The 23,732-nt window shown below is 40.1% G+C and overlaps 1 protein-coding gene across 1 annotated transcript in view; it reads left to right on the top strand.

Moving 5' to 3' along the window:
* UGT8 (UDP glycosyltransferase 8) overlaps positions 1–23,732 on the top strand; it is a 54,839-nt gene that overhangs the window by 28,274 nt on the left and 2,833 nt on the right. Inside the window, exons 2-3 of the mRNA XM_088020000.1 lie at positions 18,447–18,589; positions 20,523–20,599. Coding sequence (XP_087876126.1) covers positions 18,447–18,589; positions 20,523–20,599 — 220 coding nt within the window. The remainder of the gene's footprint in view (positions 1–18,446; positions 18,590–20,522; positions 20,600–23,732) is intronic.

The raw sequence follows: 23,732 nt of genomic DNA, 5'->3' as shown, positions 1-23,732 counted from the left end.
GTTTCATAAACTCTTTAAGTGCTTACTGTTAAACCTATATAAAGAAGTGGTTTTTTAGACACGTATAGCATGTCTGTTAGTCACTGGTGTCCAGGAATGGGAATAGAGAATGTGAATTTGTTGTCTCAGAGTTCCTTTTGAAACAGTGTTATTATGCATCACATCTAGGTACTTAAAACATCTTCCAAATGTCTTTTAAATTAATAAGTGATCCATGACAGGGGCACCTGGGTGGCTCAGTCGTTAAGCGTCTGCCTTCGGCTCAGGTCATGATCCCAGGGTCCTGGGATGGAGCCCCTCATCAGGCTCCCTGCTCCGCGGGAAGCCTGCTTCTCCCTCTCCTACTCCCCCTGCTTGTGTTCCCTCTCTCGCTCTCTCGCTCTGTTAAATAAATAAGTAAAATCTTTAAAAAAAATATCCTAAATACCACGTATAACAATAACATTTTGTGAAAACGTACATGGATTTTGGAAAAAGATTTACAAATGAACCTTTGGAATAAATCCATTTATAAGTTGATGAATGTTTGCGTGGGTTTGACTTAGCAAAACAATAATGAAAATTTAATGTAAGCTATCAGATAGATAGGTATTCAATGGATGTTTGAGTGTACATGAGTTATGGTCAGTACAATGTTTTGGGTGCTTTGATATTCAAGGAATTTATAGTCTGCTAAAGGAGACAACATATGTGTACAAATAATTTTATAACAAGCTCAAATATGAACGATTCCATAAGAGAGATATAAAGTACTATCAAAGGAGAGACATAAATAATACTTTTTTTTAAAGTTGGCAAGATCAAGGATTGCTGTAGAAGGTGGCATTTGACCTGACCTGGAAGGTCCTGTTCAATATGGATAGATGGAAGTACCATGATGAGGGGAACCAGAGTGAACAAAGTCATCAGTGTGGGCAGTGATGGGACAGGCTTTGGAAATGTAGAATGATCTAGTATGGTTCAGTGTAGAAAGTGAGAAACAGATTGGCCTTGGATTGCCCATGAAAATCTGAAGTTTTTTTTCACGGATGATGTTTAAAAAATGGAATTAAGAACTTGAGCACTGAGCGGAGAGTACTTGAATAAGACTTTTTTAATATACTGGTTTGGATTGGGCAGTCAACTTTTATGAGAGGGCTGAGGAATTAGGATAAAGAGAAGTTGGCAAGAAAGAAATTTTGGGCTGCTCATTCAAAGATAGACTTCTACTACAAACTTCTTTGGGACTGTAGTGGTTAATTGTATTAATGGAAGGAAGTTGTGAGATTGGTGAATTAGAAGACCAAAGGAATCCAAATTTGAGTTCCACAGAGTTGACTTGAGAGTGTGAATAATTTGATGGCATGCTCCTATAAAAGCAGTACCCAGAGAGGGACTGAGAGGCATGACAACCTCAAACAGCCTTATGATGTTTGTCCTTCATTTATACAGCCTTTGCTGGGACCAGCTAGGATTTTTATCTTTTTTTGATCTTCCTGTTCTCTCTCCAAGCAGTGGGTGAGATTTGTTTTGTAAATTGTCTTTATATAGGTTAGTACGTGAAAGATTACACCGTCCAGCAGGCACTGTTACCATGGCTCTGCGTGTTTCAGGTCGAAATGCTTTCCCTGAGATGACACAACTACTCATGCCAGGATCAATGCACCATTGCCCAGGCCCTTCTGGGTCATTGGCTTGGTTGCATAGGAGGCATTGCACTTCCTGAATCGTTGTGGGAATAGATGATCTAAAAGGGGAGTGAGGTTGAGGGGCAAGGGGAGGTCAGTTCCTAGTTTCCCAGTCTGTATCATCACTCGCCCCAAGCAGCTACAGAAGTAAACCGAACACCTCTCCTGCCTTCTTCCTGTCCATGTACAGTATTCATGCTCAGCATGGAAAGACACTAGAGTTAATGGAGATGTCTATGAGGTCATAGGGTGTGATCTTACTGCATATTTGGTCTTTGTCTAGCTTCATACACATTTTTTTAGACATTTGGGAGAAACTGACTCAGCTGCACTCTGATGCTATTATTGACCTGGAAAGATCTAATTGAGTGATTTACCCTGGAAATGATATGAACCTGGCTGGTTTTAACCAATTTCTGCATTTACTGTTCTTCTCTTTATAGGTTTATAATCTAGAAACACCAAACACCAGTATTATTGTATCAGAAAAAGAGATTTTCTTTGATTTATAAAGGGATTCGTTAGTTGCCGAAGAACTTTTGGCATTTTATTTAATTGGAACTATTAATGTGTTTCTAATTGGTTTTGGAACCATTTGCATACAACTTTTAATTGCTGGTTGCCACACATTTCCATTGGGAATTCAACTCCGAAATTAAGAGAAAACGGAACTATCATTGACAGAAATTTAATGTGAATGTGTTGTTTGAAATTATTTATTAGGACAAAGGTGGCATTCATGTGCTGCCAATGGTGAAACCTGACCTGGACTGTGGACTTCTGGGTGGGAAGCCGCATCTTGCTCTTTTGTATTCTTGGCACCTAGTGCCTGGCACATAGAAATTGACCAATGAAAGTTTAACTGTTATTGAATTATTGAATAAATGAATATACCTGCAGATTAACTAAGGGCAGTGCACTCGGTCCTTGGTACTGTCAGTATATTTCAAAAGGGAACACGGCTAGAAGAATTCTTTTGGAAAAATACCAGGTGGATAGTACATTTTTCTCCATTGAAGTCTTGATGTGGACCATAGGTCCACGGCTCAGAATTAGGTTCTTTGGGCCTCAAGTTTATTTGTTACCTTATTTTCTTAGAAGAAGCAATTTAGATGGGTTTAAAATCACAAACTGGGCTTTCAGTGCCCATAGTTACTTCCTATTCTCTCAGCCTTTTCTGAGAAAAAAATTCTAGGACTTCCTATGGATCTCTTGGCCTTGTTTTTAAAATCCGTCTGTGACTTGAGAAAGTAACCAAGTAAAGATCCTTTGGGATGTTTCAGTTACTAGAGCTGTAAAAACAAACTCAGTGACATTTAAACAACCATTTTAAAAAAAAAGATTTTTTTTTTTTTATTTATTTGACAAAGAGAGACACAGCGAGAGAGGGAACACAAGCAGGGGGAGTGGGAGAGGGAGAAGCAGGCTTCCCCCGGAGCAGGGAGCTGCGGGGCTCGATCCCAGGACCCTGGGATCGTGACCTGAGCCGAAGGCAGACGCTTAACGACTGAGCCACCCAGGCCACCCATAACTATTTAGAATCTTAAAATCCTATTACAGGGGCACCTGGCTGGCTCAGTCAGCGGAGCAAGTGACTCTTGATCTCGGGGTTGTGGGTTTGAGCCCCATGTTGGGTGTAGAGACTTTTTTTTTTTTAAATTTTACTTATTTATTTGACAGAGAGAGAGTCACAGTGAGAGAGGGAACACAAGCAGGGGGAGTGGGAGAGGGAGAAGCAGGCTTCCTGCTGAGCAGGGAGCCCGATGTGGGGCTTGATCCCAGGACCCTGGGACCATGACCTGAGCCGAGGGCAGATGCTTAACCAACTGAGCCACCGAGGTGCCCCTAAATGCCACTTCTTAATTCCCATAGAATTTGTAGGTGAGGGATTGAGGTAGTGTCCAGCAGGGATGACTTGCCTGTGCTTTACCATGTCTGCGGTCTCGGCTGGAAGACTTGAAAAGTAGAAGCTGGAATCGTCCTCAGGCTCACTAAGTCAGATGTTGGGCTGTTGATACTGGCTGTCAGCTGAGACCTTAGTGGGGGCTGTTAGCTAGAACTCTTATTTGTGGCTTCTCCAGTAGCCTGGATTTGCTCAAAGCTCATGGCATGGTGACTGGGCATCAAAGGTGCACGTACCGAGAGAGAGAGAGGGAAGCCGGTGGCATTTGTATCCTTCCTGCTGACCTAGCTTTTCCTGTCACATTCCTTCTACTATATTGATCGGAGCAGTCACAAGCCGGCCCAGCTTCGAGGGGCAGGCACTAGAGAGCCTCTCTTGACTAGGGAGTAGCGAGGTCCTCAGAATGCACGTGGGCCGCAGCCATTGCTGTACTGCTGGGAAGATGCAGCCTTCCACAGGATGCAACTCCCATGTGTTTTGCTAAAATGTTCACCTGTGGTTAATAATTCATAGCTCCCTAGAGTGCTTTTACCAAATAGACTATTTGCCAATTCCCTGTATCCATTTTAAAAAACAACCTGCAGTTAAATGTGTTAAACAGATGCTGAAATTGATGGGGGGGAGTTTGAATTTAGAAGTAAAAAATAGTGGCTTTATTTGTATTTTTCACTGTGGTGATTACAGGTTTGTTAATATTTGGGAGAGCGAATAGTTAGGTTTTATAATAAAATGAGATTGTAAAAGGAGTAAAATGACTGCATTCTTCTCTTACAGAAGTAAATAATGAATACTCAGCTTCTAGGTAATTTTTTCCAGTTCTCTTTGCTATATGCTATTTAACTTTTCTCTTGCCTGTAATTTTAATCCAAGGCATCTTAGTTCAGACACGTAGCGATGGCATACTTTATAGTTCTAAACCCTATTATGTGATTGAACAGGGAGTTATAGAGATATTTTATGCAGGAATTATTGAGCTCTAAGAAATATCAGAATTGATAGAATCTCCCTTCCTTAAACTTCCTTTATTTGTTTTGTTTTTTATCCTCTCCCTTTGAGCAAGATGCCGATTTTTCTAGTGAGGAAGTTCTTTTCTTTTCTGCCTGAACAGTGCTGAATACCACTTCTGTTCAGCGTGAAGGTGGTCTGGAGAGTCCTAGCATGGGACTGCCATGACCAGACAAAGTTGGACTCATTCTGGAATGAGAGTCATGGTCATTTTGAGACTGTGATCTGGTTTGGAATCCTACCCAAAGGAACTAGATTGAGAAGAGGACGAAATTGATCTTTTATGGGGTTGCCTGGACCAGGACTGCAGACACATACCATCGACTCTTACGTTCCAACTTACTGAACTAGTGGACCGTGTTTTAAATAGTGCTTGAACGGAAGTGTTACTCATTTATCCTGCTGGGTATTCTAGACCCAGAGTCTCTTTTTCTCACTCCTCCTTAAGAATTGCAGTAATTTTGGGGCGCCTGGGTGGCTCAGTCGGTTAAGCATCTGCCCTCGGCTCAGGTCATGACCCCAGGGTCCTGGGATCGAGCCCCGCATCGGGCTCCCTGCTCCGCGGGAAGCCTGCTTTTCCCTCTGCCTCTCCTCCTCTCTCTCTCTCTGTCTCAAATAAATAAATAAAATATTTAAAAAAAGAATTGCAGTAATTTCTTCATCATACTGTCTTTGGGAGAAAGATGCAATGAGGAGACCACCAGTCCCATTGTCCGTAACACTCGTAAGTTTCCCCTTGAGGTACAAAGCTATATCTGTAGCTCATTTTTCCCTCCCACGTTTCCTGTTTCCCACTGCTTTCTAGAGAGTTCCACTTGGAACAGAAGTGAACACAGAAATTTCAGATTCTTCATGTCCGGATGTCAGCTTTTCTTCTTACCCCCTCAGACCTGCTCTCCTTATATGTTTCTTCCTTTGGTTAGTTCTACAGTGATTCCAAGACCAGAAACCTGAAGGTCCTGCTAACCCCACCTTCTCCCAAGCCTTCACTTAGGTCTTTGGTTCTAACACACACTCAAACGCATTCATTCCTTACTCTTCACCAGCCCATTCCTGGTTTAGATCCCCATCTGGTCCTCCCCTATCCCCCCATCTCTTCTAAACACCCCATGGTAATCTCTCCGTGTATGAATTTCACTTTATTACAGGCGTTTCACTTATCTGCCTCCATCCTAGACATGGATTTTGCCCTGTTCATTCTGTCTCTGTGACATAATAGTGTGATTATCACAAAGTTTTGGGTTTTTCCTGGGAGGAAACAAGACAGACAGCTAGATTGGCTGGCACACCTACCTTTATTTTCTCTAGGCAAGCCACATAATTTAGTAGCTAAAGTTGAATTTAAAAAATGAGACCTTTCTTTAAAGTGCATTCTCTTTGTTGGCTCAAATTCTAGAGAAAAGACAATCTTGTTTATCTAAGTAATGGAAAGAAAAAAATAAAGGAATGCATTTGTTTCTCTGTTTAAGGTTGTAGATTACTATTAGCTTTCTTGATTTCTTAAAATAAGTAGTGAGCACCAAGAAGAGAGAAAGTCTTGTGTGTAGGTTCACATTCAAGTGAGGTGATAAGTGTCCTGGGAGAGAGCACCTCCCACAGAGGAGATCAACAGAGAATAAATACCCTTTGTCAGGGCTTTGGTAAATCACTGTGATGTAAGGAGGAAATCTCAGGTACCACAGGGCAGGGTGTATCTGGAGGAACGAAGAGCAGATAAGGTGTCCAAACCTGATGGGAGGTAACAGTAGAAAGTTCGGTTATGGCCATGTTGTTAGGAATGTAAACTCTCTGAAGATAGGAATTTTTGTTCATTTGTTCTTTGATATGTCTCAAGTGCCTAAAAGAATGTCAGGTATGGTACATAGCAGGTGCTCAATAGTATTTGCTGAATTAAAAAATGGACTTTGAAACCCACCTAATTGATTGGGACACTATTTGATAGTCATGACCTTTTTTTTTTTTTTTCCTAGCAGAACTTAGAACATTTAGCTGACAGCAGACTGTGAAGGAAAGACTGTTCTGGATCTCACATCTGTACACTACACTCAGATGTGCAAAGAAAACATTTGCCTCCTCTTTCTGCATCTTCATCCCTTCCCTTCATTTTCACTCTATTGCAAATAAGCATACTCAGATCTCTCTCACTCTCCCCAAATCTCTGGATTTTTAACTTGCTTTTGTAACAAAGAAGCATTTAGATGTTATTTTTTGGACTGTTTTTTTTTTTCTTTTTCTGGTAAGATTTTCATTGTTTTATACCTAGCGGCTACTTTCCATCATGGCTCAGTACTTTGCCATGATCGTGACCTTGGGACATCACGACTGTGTGCAATTTCTGGAAATTCTTCAGAACCTTGAAAACTTTACTCTCTTCAGAGTCAAATCAAGGTTTCAAATTTTGCCTACTCTTCACTGTAACTGTAATAGCAAAAATTAAAAGCCTTATGAGAAAGAAAGAAAATACTACAGAATCCCAGTGGAAATGAACACACGCTTCTAGGTACTTAATTTCATTCTCCCAAATGATCAGTGTGTTAATAAAAAAATCATCTTCTGAGATGTTTAAAAAGTAGAACCATCACCTTGACATTCATCACTGTATTGCTTCTTTAGGTTAGTTGTGGCTTAAGCCTTTTGGATAATCTTGGAAATCCCTTGAATGTTCTGAAAAACTGACAACCAGATTTGATACTGCATGTAAAACATTTTTTTGTACTACTTCTCATTTGTTTGAAGGAGCTTTATTCGGAAGAATTTCAAACATGGTGAACAGAGTATAACTGAGAGAAAGTATCTTGGTGCAGAATGACTTTTTTCCCCCTCTTCTCAACGTGGCTATCATTTCAGTCCCTATTCCGTGTATTGCTTATCGCACATCCTGTATAGGGAAAAATAACAGTGTAATTTTTACTTAACATAGCACTTCTACATATTTGATCTCATTTAATCTTCACAATGACCTTGTGAATGTTATCAGCGCTTTTAGAGATGAGAAATCTGGACTGGAGAGAGAATAGGAGACTTGAGTAAGATCACACAGCAAATTGAACTGAGGTTTGAATGAAATCCTTTGCCAGTCAGATCGGTGCAAATCAAATAACGGTGCATTTCATTTTGAATGGTAACTTTCACATTTATATCTTCAATGGCATTTTTTGTTGTTGTTTAGTTAAGTCTTGGTTAACTATCTTAGCAGTAGCCAAAGATCAGGTTTGATGTCCCACGATGTTTTTTAAACATTTTACATCAAAATGTTCATTATTATTTTACCTACTGAGTTTTGCAGATGAATATTCCAATTCTCTGCAGCCCACCTGACCAAAGCGGAACATTCTTTATGTCAGGCCCTTTAAAATGGGAAAAGAGGCCTATTGATGTTGGTGTTGGAAACAAGAAAAAAGGTTCCCACTTCTCCCATCGTCCTCTCTCTGTAGGATTCTCTCACAGTCCAGGCATTCTTCGTCCCAGAATGGACGAGGCTGACAAAGGATGCAGTGTTGCCGCATTCTCAACTGTGCTGGCCCCCGCTCAAGGCTCCTATTTTGTGGGGAGAGAAGAGGGTGGGTTTGGGTCACAGGCTGCCATCAGGACAGATGTGATGGTAACTAACGGCCACCCGCTCTGCCCCCAGGTCTCAGAGAGCAGTGAGAGATCTCCCTAGGAGTCTCTCCAGATTCCTGTGCCTTCGGAATGAAGCCTAGACAGGACAGAGCCGGGGCCTGCACTCGCCAACTTTTAATTAGTTCTTCTTTCATTGGTTCTGAAGTGGATTATCTTTTTTTAAAATATGCTTTTACATTTCTGGAGTTGGGGTGTTTTCACATTGGCCACAGCTAATAGGAAGTTTCTGTTTGTTTTTGGATAGGTGGCTAAGTACATAAAAAAGGAGTCACCCAATGATTGCTCTAAGCTTCTCAAGATCTTGCTTTCTCCTCCCCCCCCTTTTTTTAAGATTTTGTTTATTTGAGAGAGAGAGAACTAGAGATAGAGAGAGCAAGCACAAGTGGGGGGCAGAGGGAGAGGGAGAAGCAGGCTCCCCGCGGAGCAGGGAGCCCCCTGCGGGACTCGATCTCAGGATCCCGGGATCACAGCCTGAGCCGAAGGCAGACGCTTAATGGACTGAGCCACCCAGGCATCCGTCTACTCCTTCTTTTAATATTTTTTCACATCCTTCATTTCTTGATATCCATCATGTCAAAATATGATGTAAAATTTTTAAAAATTTTACACTTTGGGAGCAACGTACCCCCCACTCCCCCAGTCTAACTCTGGCACATCTCTTGGCTCCTGTTCCAGCCTCTGTCCAGTCTCACAGAGCCAGGCTGCTTCCCCCTGGCTTGTCCTGAACAGCTGTCCATGGAAGGAACAGGGGAGAGTGCCTTATTCTCCCTATGACCAAGTGAAGGCATTTGGTGAAAAGAAATCTGGCAGTACTAGAAAACAGATCATTGTGTATCCAGGTCATGATTATAACAAATAAAGAGAGCAAATACATTAACATACAGTATTTGATTATGAAAATATGTTATCCACATTCCTTATTCTACCTTCTCCCATTAAGGAAAGACAACTTAACCTTCCAAGAAGATAAAGTGGTAATTTTTATTGTGAGGTTCTCTTTTCAAAAGCTGTGTGTGTGTGTGTGTGTGTGTGTGTATACACACACACATAATTACCTTATAGCAAATCCTACGTAAGTATCTAAATTGATTATTTTAATTGTATGGGAATGGAAATATTCATAGTAATATAGTGAGGGAAGCACCTGCCTACTGCAGGTGCTTCCAGGGGGAAGCAGCCTGGCTCTGTGAGACTGGACAGAGGGCAGAGGGGGGCACGTCGCTCCCAAAGTGTAAAATTTTTAATAATTTTACATCATATTTTGACATGATGGATATCAAGAAATGAAGGATGTGAAAAAATATTAAAAGGAGTAGACGGATGCCTGGGTGGCTCAGTCCATTAAGCGTCTGCCTTCTGCTCAGGTTGTGATCCGGGGATCCTGGGATCGAGTCCCGCATGGGGCTCCCTGCTTAATATTTGATTTGTTATTGTGATAATTTTGCTTTCCTTTGCATTTGGAAAATGACCGAGTTCTTCCCGTAGACAGGAGCAGGAAATACCATAGAGATAGGCTGGGGATTTGGACCTGTCCTGATGGTCAGAAGCATGGGGAGCACTCTGCAGGCACCAGACACCCGCACTCCGTGCTTGCTGCGCCATCTAGTGGAGCATCTTGTGGCACGTGTGTCAACCAGTTGAGTAGAAAGGACTGAATGCACTCTTTTAACTGATAGGGTATGTGAAATGAAGTGTTACCAGTCCATGTATGCACAAATCCCCATAACCTACATGAGGAGTGGTACTGCCAGGAAATGGCAGTTGATGTGTTCAAAAAGAAGAGTCGGGTTTGTCCGTTGTCTACTTCTGCAAATGCAGTTACCTGTAACCATAAAACTGTATTTTTGAGCTCACTCAACATATTGCAGAGCAGATAGTAGTAGAATGATTGATGACAAGTTCATATTAAGTTTCCTTGGTGTTCATAAATTTCACAAACTTGGCAACAATAAAGGAAATGTTAAAGTAATTAAATTCACTCATATAACACTGCAGTATTTACTACTTTGGGGCTGCAGTAATGTGTCCGTGGATGTATTTAACAAAACTTGTAACCAAAGCTCTTGTGATTTTTAAAACTTGACATAATACACTATTTTCTAACAACAAAAAAAAGAAGAGTCCTTAAAGAAGATGCTAAATACAGGAATAAGTAGTAAAATCCCCAGAATAAAAATTAATGAGAGAAATCTAACACTGCAAATATTAATGTGTTACAAGATTACAGGAAATAAAAGTCTTTGGCCCAGGCACAGGAATAACCAGATATATAGATCCATGGAACAGAATACAATTCAGAAATCCACTGAGAGGGCGGAATTTACATTAGTAAGAACAAGAGGAAATATTCAATAGTGTTGAAAAGACTGGCTATCCATTGAGTTAAAAGTAAAGATGGATCCAGCCTCACTTTTTCCTCCAAAAAGAGATTCTGGATGATGAAGGATTAAAAATTCAAGAAATGAGGGGCACATGCACCCCAATGTTTATAGTAGCAATGTCCACAATAGCCAAACTATGGAGAGAGCATAGATGTCCATCAACAGATGAATGGATAAAGAAGATGTGTATATGTGTGTGTGTGTGTGTGTATATATATACACAATGGAATATTATGCAGCCATCAAAAAATTGAAATCTTGCCATTTGCAATGATGTGGATGGAACTAGAGGGTATTATGCTAAACGAGGTAAGTCAGTCAGAGAAAGACAAGTATCATACGATCTCACTGATACGAGGAATTCTTTTTTTTGTTTTAAAGATTTTATTTATTTATTTGAGAGAGAGAGAGAGAGAATGAGAGAGAAAGCACATGAGATGGGGGGAGGGTCAGAGGGAGAAGCAGACTCCCTGCCGAGCAGGGAGCCCGATGCGGGACTCGATCCAGGCACTCCAGAATCATGACCTGAGCCGAAGGCAGTTGCTTAACCAACTGAGCCACCCAGGCGCCCCTGATACGAGGAATTCTTTTTTTTTTTTTTTTAATTTTTTTTTTCGATTTTATTTATTTGAGAGAGAGAGACAGAGATAGTGAGAGAGCACAAGTGGGGAGGAGAGGAAGAAGCAGGCTCCCCACAGAGCAGGGAGCCCGATGCGGGACTCGATCCCAGAACCCCGGGACCATGACCTGAGCCGAAGGCAGACGCTTAACCGACTGAGCCACCCAGGCGCCCTGATACGAGGAATTCTTAATCTCAGGAAATAAACTGAAGGTTGCTGGAGTGGTGGGGGATGGGAAGGATGGGGTGGCTGGGTGATGGACATTGGGGAGGGTATGTGCTATGGTGAGCGCTGTGAATTATGCAAGACTGATGAATCACAGACCTGTACCTCTGAAACAAATAATGCATTATATGTTAGTAAAAAAAAATAAAACCAGTGTTGCAACAACCCCCCCCCCAAATTCAAGAAATGAAACTATAAAATTACTAAAGAAAACTATGGGTATTTAAAAGATAATCTTTTTTTTACTTTAAATTTTTTATTGTTATGTTAATCAGCATACATTACCTCATTAGTTTTTTTTTTTTTTTAAAGATTTTATTTATTTATTTGAGAGAGAGAGAGAGAGAGAAACAGCATGAGAGGGGAGAGGGTCAGAGGGAGAAGCAGGCTCCCCACTGAGCTGGGAGCCCGATGTGGGTCTCGATCCCAGGACTCCGGGATCATGACCTGAGCCGAAGGCAGTCGCTTAACCAACTGAGCCACCCAGGCGCCCCCTCATTAGTTTTTGATGTAGTGTTCCATGATTCATTGTTTGTGCATAACACCCAGTGCTCCAAGCAGAACGTGCCCTCTTTAATACCCATCACCAGGTTAACCCATCTCCCCACTCCCCTCCCCTCTAGAACCCTCAGTTTGTTTTTCAGAGTCCATAGTCTCTCATGGTTCGTCTCCCCCTCCGAATTACTCCCCTTCATTCTTCCCCTCTTGCTATCTTCTTCTTTTTTTCTTCTTAACATATATTGCATTATTTGTTTCTGAGGTACAGATCTGTGATTCAACAGTCTTGCACAATTCACAGCGCTCACCATAGCACATACCCTCCCCAATGTCTATCACCCAGCCACCCCGTCCCTCCCACCCCCTACCACTCCATCAACCCTCAGTTTGTTTCCTGAGATTAAGACTTCCTCATGTCAGTGAGGTCATATGATACATGTCTTTCTCTGATTGACTTATTTCACTCAACATAACACCCTCCAGTTCCATCCACGCCATTGCAAATGGCAAGATCTCATTCTTTTTGATGGCTGCATAATATTCCACTGTGTATATATACCACCTCTTCTTTATCCATTCATCTGTCAATGGACATCTTGGCTCTTTCCACAGTTTGGCTATTGTGGACATTGCTACTATAAACATTGGGGTGCACGTGCCCCTTCGGATCCCTACATTTGTATCTTTGGGGTAAATACCCAGTAGTGCAATTGCTGGATCGTATGGTAGCTCTATTTTCAACTGTTTGAGGAACCTCCATACTGTTTCCCAGAGTGGTTTCACCAGCTTGCATTCCCACCAACAGTGTAGGAGGGTTCCCCTTTCTCCGCATCCCCGCCAACATCTGTCGTTTCCTGACTTGTTAATTTTAGCCATTCTGACTGGTGTGAGGTGGTATCTCATTGAGGTTTTGATGTGGATTTCCCTGATGCGGAGCGATGTTGAGCACTTTTTCGTGTGTCTGTTGGCTATTTGGATGTCTTCTTTGGAAAAATGTCTGTTCATGTCTTCTGCCCATTTCTTGATTGGATCATTTGTTCTTTGGGTGTTGAGTTTGAGAAGTTCTTTATAGATTTTGGATACTAGCCCTTTATCTGATATGTCATTTGCAAATATCTTCTCCCATTCTGTCGGTTGTCTTTTTGGTTTTGTGGACTGTTTCTTTTGCTGTGCAAAAGCTTTTTATCTTGATGAAATCCCAATAGTTCCTTTTTGCCCTTGCTTCCCTTGCCTTTGGCGATGTTTCTAGGAAGAAGTTGCTGCGGCTGAGGTCGAAGAGGTTGCTGCCTGTGTTCTCCTTTAGGATTTGGATGGACTCCTGTCTCACATTTAGGTCTTTCAACCATTTTGAGTCTATTTTTGTGTGTGGCATAAGGAAATGGTCCAGTTTCATTCTTCTGCATGTGGCTGTCCAATTTTCCCAATACCATTTGTTGAAGAGACTGTCTTTTTTCCTTTGGACAGTCTTTCCTGCTTTGTTAAAGCTTAGTTGACCATAGAGTTGAGGGTCCATTACTAGGCTCTCGATTCTGTTCCATTGATCTGTGTGTCTGTTTTTGTGCCAGTACCATACTGTCTTGATGATGACAGCTTTGTAATAGAGCTGGAAGCCTGGAGTTGTGATGATGCCGGCTTTGCTTTTCTTTTTCAACATTCCTCTGGCTATTCGGGGTCTTTTCTGGTTCCGTACAAATTTTAGGATTATTTGTTCCATTTCTTTGAAAAAAGTGGATGGTATTTTGATGGGGATTGCATTGAATGTGTAGATTGCTCTAGGTAGCATTGACATCTTCACAATGTTTGTTCTTCCAATCCATGAGCGTGGAAAGTTTTTCCATTTCTTTGTGTCTTCCTCAATTTCTTTCATGAGTATAGTTTTCTGAGTACAGTTCCTTTGCCTCTTTGGTTAGATTTATTCCTAGGTATCTTATGGTTTTGGGTGCAGTTGTAAATGGGATCGACTCCTTAATTTGTCTCTCTTCTGTCTTGTTGTTGGTGTATAGGAATTTAAAAGATAATCTTAATGTGGGAAAAGTGCTAACAAAGTCAGTAGACCAAGAAGCCATTTAGGAAAAGACATTTTATCTTTATGGCAAAACAAAAAAGTTGACAGAAAATTATAAAACAGTAATACTTAAGGGTAAATGCTGTATTCAGTTGTTTTTTTTTTTTAAGTTAAAATGGATTAAATTATATGTTGACACCATCTAACAGAGGAATGTAGAGACTACAGAGAATAAGAGATGAAAACAGTTTGAATTTGTGTTTCTCTGGCTAGCATGTGAAACTAAGTGTCTTTCCATGTGAATGCCACTTGCTTTCCTTCTGTGAAATGGGTGTTTCCTGAAGTATTTTGTGGAAATTTTTTTCTCGTTGTTTTGTCTATCAATCTTTTATTATGTATATTGAAAATATTTCTGCACCTATTTATTACTATTATTATTGTTATTTTGCTTTTTTATTTTTTTAAAAAGATTTTATTTATTTATTTGTCAGAGAGAAAGAGAGCACACAAGCAGGGGAAGGGGCGGCAGAGGGAGAAGCAGACTCCCCGCTGAGCAGGAAGCCCTGTGTGGAACTTGATCCTAGGACCCTGGGATCATGACCTGAGCTGAAGGCAGATGCTTAACTTACTGAGCCACCCAGGTGCCCCCTCAGTGTTTTCTTTATGACTTCTGGGATTTGTGACTGGCCCAGGAAGGCCTTCCACACCCAGAAACAATAAAAGTACTGTTTTTTCAAGTATTTCATATATTTTAATTCATTTTGACTTTTTACTCCTTCTGTAATTTATATTAGTAGAAGGATCTAACCTCATTTTTTCTAAATCCGTGGTTGGTGACTCTTCTCCCCCCTGATGGAAATGCTTGGTTCCTGTGTAGGCAGGGGTCTGGCTCTGCTGCCCCCTTCATTGCTGTCTCTTCTCCTAAAACTGAACATTTCATAGAGATGGCTCTAGATTCTAGAGTGCATTCTGATTATCTAGAAGGAGAACTCTCTTTCCCTGTTCTTTTTCAAAAATCTTCTTGGCCTTTCTTGTACACTTTCTTTTCCAGATGAATTTTAGACTCTGCTCTAGTTCTGTAGCAGTCCTCTCAGAATGTAGGTGGGGAATGCATTGAACTTTTATTAAAAATTTTTATTTTATAAATATTATATTTTATAAAAAATTTTTTAAATAAAAATTTTACTAAAAAATTTACTATAAAAATAAAAATTTTAATAAAAAAATAGCATCTACAGAACATTGATGTTTCTTTCCTGGCACATGTTACATCTCCACTTCCTCAGTTTTTCTTTTTTGTCCTTCAGTAAATTTTTCTTTATGTACATCTTGTGTATTTTGTTAGGCTTACTCTACTCTTAGATATATATAGTTTTTGTTGATATTGTAAATGAGGTTTTTTTTTTACTCTATATTTTTACCTGGTATTTGTCAGGGGGCCAGCGACATTCTAAAGTACCTTTATTTAAAGTATTTTATTTATTTATTTGACAGAGAGAGAAAGATCACAAGTAGGCAGAGTGGCAGGCAGTTGGAGAGGGAGAAGCAGGCTCCCTGCTGAGCAGGGAGCCGGATGTGGGGCTCGATCCCAGGACCCCAGGATCATGACCTGAGCCGAAGGCAGCCGCTTAACCGACTGAGCCACCGAGGCACCCCCTAAAGTACCTTTATCTTTGACAGTGTTAAATATCCAGAATTGTTTTTTTTTATATTGAACACATTTATTATGAAGGTTATTATTATTTTTTTGAAGAGTTGTTATTAAATCAATTTGCACTTTATAATTGCGGGGTCTTAAATTCCAGAAAATACTGCATATGTATATAGAGGCAAGATGCCCCCTGGGGCCTCTCAGCCCTTTGGAGAGCCAGGCATACTTTTCATGAAGTTCTGGTTCCCAAGTCTTCACCGTGATTCAGCACGTTCAGGATCCCTTCAGCCTTTGCCTGCTGCAGCTTGTCCTGCTGCCTGGCACGCTTGTCAGCCAAACCCAAAACCCAGCCCCTTCTGTGTTCCCATAAAACATAAGCCACACCAAACGTTTTGTGAATTTAAGGTGAAGATGAGAGCTTATGAGGGAGCTCTCATGGGTTACGTCCAGGAGCCCAGCGTCAGGCTCACTGTTCCTTCTCTGACCTTTCACGTCCCCGCTCCCTCCAGCCCAGGGAAGAGCAGTTTGGAAATCACCTTGAGGCCTCATTCTAAGCCAATTGGAGTATTATCTTCTAAAAATGCTGAGCGCTTTTCCTGAAGGGAACTATAATGACTAACATTTTCTCTACTCCCTTTCTTATCAATGAAGGCTAGATGGTTGAATATATTCTTGTAAATGGCAAAAATCTAGGAAAATAGCTTAATGGATTTCATTTTATGCCATGCAGAACAAAGAACAAACAACTGAAGTATTTATTGCATAGAGTCATTTGAAACTCAAAGACCTTTTAAGTCCTTGGGAAACAAAATTTAAATAACATTATTATTGTAAGGCTTAGTATATGTGAATGTCAGCTTTTTTTAAAAATGGCGTTGACCCTGAAATTTTAATCTTTAGAGAACTGGGTAGTAGGTGATAAATTACTTGAAGACAAACCATAGGGATAAAATGTAGTATTGGAGTCATTCTACTGTGCAGCATTCATATTTGTTTTAAGTACATTCGGCTTAGGACTGTATCTAAAATGAAAAATTTTAAATCAGTTTGTTCTTGTTTCTTACTTTGAATCCACAGATAATACTGTTATATTTTCAGTACATGTGATATTCTTGGTAAATGTAGTAGGATGTAAATTGAAAGCTGTATCAATAATCACAGCCTATTTTACCCACTCAGTAGCTAGAAGGGTGTACCTCCTTCCATCATCATCCCAGTCATCTAGAGACACTACCCACTAATTCATTTTGGGCACAAATAAAATGTGGCCCCCTCTTCCCTGCTAAGAATGAGTACAATAGAGTTGTTAATACAGATCTCATTAAGTGATAAAAGAAAAGGGGGAAAAGCAAAGGAAAGGAAGACGTGGCGGGGCGGGGGCTAATGTTCCATATAAATACTTGGTGTTGAGCTGGGTGGTGATGTCATTGTGACAATTCTTCTTACTGTGCAGTGATCACCCCACTCCCCCTTCAATAAATCAGGGTATGTCAGAAAGGGGTGTGAAATGCAAAGAACATGGGTGACACCGTAGTAACTCATTCATCCTGAATGAGAGACCTGCAGGGTCCGTGAGACCTAACTGTGACAGCTCACTCTGCACATCATGAATACAGAGTGGTCTGTCCCCTGTTTTCATGCCTGTATCATGGCAAAGGTGTTGTCAACAGCACGTTTGTGTTCCTTACAGTGGAATTACATGTTCCTCAAAGTGCTGTGGCTCTGTTAGTTTTCATACGGGAAACTGAAGCTCAGTGTCTTTGACAAAGACTTACTCAAGGGGTTAACGTACCATAAAAGCAAGTTTGTGCCTACAGAATAAAATAAAGCAAGGATAGTATCCCTTAAAACTTACTGTTTTCATTTTCTGTATAAATCAACCATACTGGCAAAAATTTGTCCATGTGTCTTTCCTCCAAAATGAGTGATTCCTGCAGTGTTAGAGTTGTCCCTACTTAACCTCGGATCTGCACGAGTTACATGAGCATCTGTTGGCTGTCTAAGAAGAGGTTTGGGAATTTAGTATTTTCCCACACCATGAGGGAGAGCAACCATTCAGAGATTTCTAGAAGCCCTGGATGCCTCACTATAGAGCATGTATGACTTGTGTTCTCTGTGAGTTGGAGAAATATTTAGGGAAATAGTAAAACTCATTAGGCTTATGGATCTGTGGCACTATTAGCTAACTCCTTCTCTGTCTTATCATACAACACGGGATGACTCTTCACCAGATGAAAATTACCAAGCTTAGACCAAGATAAAGTCAGCCCACTCCTAAAAACAAAAATCTTCCTGGGTGGGGGTGAGGGTGGTAGTTAATGTTTTTGTTTTATGTCCAATCCACATCTTTCACTTGTATCCTCATACAAAAATCTTTTTAAAGATTTTATTTATTTATGGGAGAGAGAGAGAGAGCACAAGCAGGAGTGGGGCAGCAGGCAGACAGAGAGGGACAAGCAGACTCCCCGCTGAGCAAGGAGTCTGATCCCGGACTCGATCCCAGGACCCTGAGATCTTGACCTGAGCCGAAGGCAGACGCTTCACGCACCGAGCCACCCAGCGCCCTCCTCATACAAATTTATTACTGATTGTGTTTTAAACATCAGTTTCAATTTTTTGACTGAGATCTTAGGCCATTAGCTACAGATTTTTTGTTATTGTTATTTGTTGGTCTTACTAAATTAGCCATCCACCCTCCTTATTTCAGTTAGTGTTGTCAGATGAAATATTTTAAACAAAAGCAGTTATTATGTCCTTTACTTCCTAATGGTTTAAGAAAATTACCTGAAGTCTTTTTAAAGACTTTGTGGAAGCTGATTATGAACTATATTGGTCTTTCATAAAATTAACTGCTACATTTTGATTTGTAGGATCTCCAAAGGTGGGTAAATGGTGCTAATGAACATGGCTTTGTCCTGGTATCTTTCGGAGCTGGTGTCAAGTATCTGTCAGAAGACATTGCTAACAAACTGGCTGGAGCTCTGGGGAGATTGCCCCAAAAAGTGATTTGGAGGTAAGGTAATAATGTCGATTTTCTTCACTGTTGATTTTCAGTATCTCCTTGTTTATCCTGCAGGTTCCCATCAAGCACAGCACACTGGCTCCCTGGCAAGATTAGCAGGATGCCTCTGACTTTTCATTTTGTTTCTTAGTGTGTTGAAATCTAGGGACTAATTTCTAAGACTCTGTGATGGATAAAGAAAGAGATATCAAGTCTATAGCCAGAAGGAAAATATGATGCAGAATGATTTATCTCCTTATCCTTTTATGTTACCCTCAGTTTTACCTATTTCTCCTTCTGTTAGTTATTGTCATTTTAAAAAATTGTTGTAATTACATGCATTTCTAGATACCTTCTATATACCTTCAAATCAGTGTTGGAATGAGGTAAAGAATGATGCATGAATGACTAAACAGGTAAAATATTTCATGGAACCTTTTGCCCTTTATAAATGCTTTCTATTTCGTTTATCCAAGAGACCAGGTTTTTAAAAACACAATAACCTGCCAGTTAATGCTGGTTAAAACAGATCCATAGATTACGCCCAGCTTCCTTTGGAAGGCCCTGCCAAGAAGTGTCTGTCTCTGGACTTGCCAACCCAGCATGTAAACATCAGACCTGAACGCTGTTGCCGTTGGGCTCCAGGAATACTGCCGTGAACAACATCGGCCCTGAAGGCTCAGGCCATTACAAGTAGGGTCTGAGTAACATGGGTTTTTCCTTTATAACAGCTGTGTAAAGATTAGCTCCCACTTTTCCTGGCTGAGCTATGAAATGGATACATACTTTATCCCCACTGTTTAAGACATTTTCCTTTGGATGCCAGTCCGATTGCATTTCCTCTATTAGGCTTAACCCAGAAAGCAGCCTTCTGCTTTATTTAGGGCAGTTTGTGTCTGCTCAGTTCAGACTCTTGCCACTCCCTCAGTCCTTAAGCATGTTCATGGTTTATCTTGCAAAGATCAAGGCAAGAAACCGCTTAGTGATATCCTTCGCCCCACAGAACTCCTGTCTCTGGGGCCAAGCTAGAGAAGAGTACTTTCTGCTTTCTTTCGATTTCTCACACCTTCCCTCAGGGTCCAGGTGTCAGAGACTGGAGCTATCCATCCACTGCCCAGTGTGACTCTCCCTGCTTCGCATTTTTCCTTCTGGGTTCTCTGGAGAGTGACTTTCTAGCAAAGAAAGTCACCCCCATCTCTGTAATTGGGTGAGAACTGAAGGAAAATAGATCTCAATATAAGCCAAGTGTCTTTTTTGTTTATTTATTTATTTTTTTTACAAGAGAACAGATCTACACCTTTATTTATTTACTTTTCATTGATTTTAAATCCTTGAGGGGCACAGCATCACACGGATTCTGTGGCCAGTGGCTTTAGCAGGAAGGTTCCTTCGGAATTTGGCACGAACCATTACACCGTTTCCATGAGCACGAGTTATTTTCCCCAGATTCCTCTGGTTTTGTTTGGTTTGCCACCAGGAGTCGCTGTGTTGTTCTTTGCTTTGTACACAAAAGCACATCTCTTGCCTAGATAGAATTCATAGCATAAACACCTTCGATTTTAAGAGCTGTGTGCTTCCTCTGGTTCTGGAAACCCTGCTCATCGCCAGCAAAAATGGCTTTGGACCACAGCCTTCCAGACATTATTTGGCATTATAGGAGTCCTATTCCCAGCAGGCAGCCACTGGGTCCAAGGTGGCGGAAAAAGACAAGCCAAGTGTTTTTTTGTGTTTTTTGTTTTGTTTTGTTTTGTTTTTAGATGTCTCTCAATCAGTGAAAATGTGAAAAAGAAAATCACAATTTTGTTGTTACTAAAGCATGGTTTCCTTCTTAAGATATCAACAAAAGATCATTCAACGTTTATTTTAAATTTAATAATTTAACCAGAGTCCGTACCAGGAGTAAAATTCGATTTTTGATAGATTCATTGTCTGATGTACATTTTAGGTTTTCTGGAACCAAACCAAAGAATCTAGGAAACAACACGAAGCTCATAGAATGGTTACCACAAAATGACCTGCTTGGTAAGTCAGCGACATGTAGGTACTTACTTGGCTTTTAGATCTTAATTGTGTAAATGTGATTTTTGCACTTGAATGTCTTCTGTAATAATGTGTGTAGTTTATGAGAGAGTCATTATGTCATCCAGTATCTCAGATTTCAAACCAACAAGTTGGATCTTTATTTACTGGAAAATAATTTGTCAAGTATAATCATTTGGGTCTATAAAATTTTTAGACCAGTCACTAATTTTAATTTTCTGGAAAATATACTTAATAAGCTGTGTAAACTAGCAGTGAATAAAGTTATACCTATTAGACTAAGCAGCTAAAGATAGTAAAATTAAAACAGTGAAAATGTAGATTTGTGTTAGAGTTTTATTACAGATGTATCTGAGAACTCAGAAAAATTCAAAGTTATTCATTTGTTTGAAACCAAAGAGAAGCAGAAGGCCAAGGAAACAGTCAATTTGTCTTATCTTTATTTGGTTCGTCTGTTTAGATTTCCCCTTAAATCACCACACATTTGTGAAACATTTTATTAAATAAACTCATGATTTAGTTATTTATTGGGATTCTGATCCTCAGATAAAAACTAAAATAACAATTATATGCATTTCTTTTAAGATATTTGAAATAAGTAATTTAACTCTATGTTAAATAAGCATAGTTAGTAAAACTGTAATTTCATTAAATATCTAGGAAAACATGATGCCATATTATCCTTTAAGATATTAAGGAAATAATAAAAATGTTATTGAGTTTTGGTAATGTTGACCATCATCTGTTCAATAATACTAAAATCTAACAGATTATGTAAGTTGTCTTTAAACAATACTCTTAAAAATAGGCTTTTGAAAAGTATTTTTTAGAAGCTACAGTGACCCGTCCTAAAAACCAGCAAATTGAATTTTGTAACTGAAAAACAGTGAGGTATGTAAGTGGCTCTAAAATAATATTCTTAAAAATAGGCTTTTGAAAAGTATTTTTTAGAAGCTATAAAATGACCCATCCTAAAAAACAGCAAATTGAATGTTATAACTAAGAAACTGAGGAATTTTTTTTATATATATATAATTCCTTTTCATCTAGTTCATTATATATATTATTCTATAAATTACAAAATTGAAGAAGAAACAGGGCAATTTACTTTTCTTAATACTTGTATTTCATTTTCTTTTTTTTTTTATGTCTTTACTAGTATGACTTCAGATTCAGTAGAAGGTAGAAAGAAGCAGGAAATTTAAATAAGATAATTGCCTGTCAACTCTTTCAGTGCCACAGTGTGATTCCGCTATCGGAGAACATCTGAACTGTTCTCACGGTTTTTTTCTGAGAGGCTGTACAGCAGCAAGGTGTAGCTACTCAGTGGTCCGCACCCCCTGGTCCTCCTCAAATTCATAGCTCTTCCGGGTTCCTCAGAATCTCAGTTCTCTGCCTTTGCCGAGATTAGTGTCCTTCTTATCACCAGGTATGACTTTGCGGGTCCTCTGTTGGCTGTTAACCATGATCAGAAGATTCCTCCAGGATGAGAAGTAGGAACTGGACCACTCTCTTTCCCCTCCTTTCCTTCCATACTCCCCCCCGCCCTCCACCCACCAGCACTGTCTCATTTGTCACTGCCAGGCTTGGTAGTAAGGTTTTGTTCAAAGAAAAGGTTTTGCTACTAAAAAGAAAGTTTGAACTGCACTGAGAGGGCAGATCCATTAGGTGGGCTGAGTTGAGAAGCCACTTGTAGGCAAAGGTGACACTGAGTGACTAACCCCGCTAGACGGGGGGTAAAGAGGATCCTGGTGCCCAGTTGAGACCGAGGTTCAACACCCGGAAGTCCGTTTTGTACCTGGTGTATGAATATTTAAAAGGTTTGTTTCTGTGAGCTGTAGTTCCTTTCTGGCCATGGCACACACTTCCCAAGTGCAGTGTTTCTTTGTTTTATACTTCTTATACAAGGCTTTCGGTCCCTTTCTGAAATATAGGCTGCTCAGGAGGAGATCTGGGTTTTGAAATACCTCATTAATTTTGATAAATTATCTTCTTTTATCCCCATGACAACTAGATGTTACATGATGTTCCATTGCTTACAACTGATTTTTATAAGTGTCAGTCCCTACTTGTTTATATACCCAAACTGAAATTGGACCCTAAAATTGTGAAGCATAGAAGCTGACATGACTTGAATGTTGTAAATACTTTGTACTGTACAGTGTTCCTCCTTGAATAAGCACATAAACTTTTCATGGATTTCAGGAGTCCGGCCCCACATCTCAACATTTTTTTTTTTTTTTTTTTTACAAAATGCATTCTACTTATTAATATAGGTAAATGCCAGGGCACCTGGGTGGCTCAGTAGGTTAAGCGTCTGCCTTCGGCTCAGGTCATGATCTCGGGGTCCTGAGATTGAGCCCCACATCGGGCTCCCTGCTCAGCAGGAAGCCTGCTTCTCCCTCTCCCACTCCCCCTGCTTGTATTCCTCTCTCGCTGTCTCTCTCTCTCTCTGTCAATTAAATAAATAAAATCTTTTTAAAAAAATAAAATATATATAGAGAGATAAATGCTTGCATATCCAGAAATGGATGTCTACTTTTATTTTTTAAAAAGATTTTTATTTATTTATTTGACAGAGAGAGAGAGAGAGCACAAGCAGGGGAAGCTGCAGGCAGAGGGAGAGGGAGAAGCAGGCTTACTGCTGAGCAAGGAGCCCGATGTGGGGCTTGATCCCAAGACCCTGGAATCATGACCTGAGCTAAAGGCAGATGCTTAACCCACTGAGCCACCCAGGCGCCCCGGATGTCTACTTTTAGTAGAATGTGGTTGCACCCTGGTATTTTTGGCATTTCTTGCTTTTGTTGACTTCCTATTTATTATTGGCCATTTAAATAGATGGGGCTAGTCAGTTGATACTTGCATTTGAGGGAAAGTTGTAATACACTCCCTAAAGCTGTGAATTTCAGTGATTTGAAAATGGCTCTTAACTAATATATACAAATCAGTTCATTATGTATATAATAAGCATTTTAATTGACGTAGAGCAGGAATCAGTGAAATCATGCCTTTAAAAATCCTGTATCTAAAATGTGTATTTATTATAGTGTTGACTTTTAAGAGATTTCTGGAAAATCTCTTTTTCGAGTAATTCACAGTACTGTTAAGTTGTTTT

Source organism: Eumetopias jubatus, unplaced genomic scaffold (genome assembly GCF_037043125.1).
Source record: "Eumetopias jubatus isolate StellerSeaLion01/CBP00866 unplaced genomic scaffold, mEumJub1_p1.0 scaffold_2, whole genome shotgun sequence".
NCBI lineage: Eukaryota > Metazoa > Chordata > Mammalia > Carnivora > Otariidae > Eumetopias > Eumetopias jubatus.
This window is presented reverse-complemented; position numbering and strand designations above follow the sequence as displayed.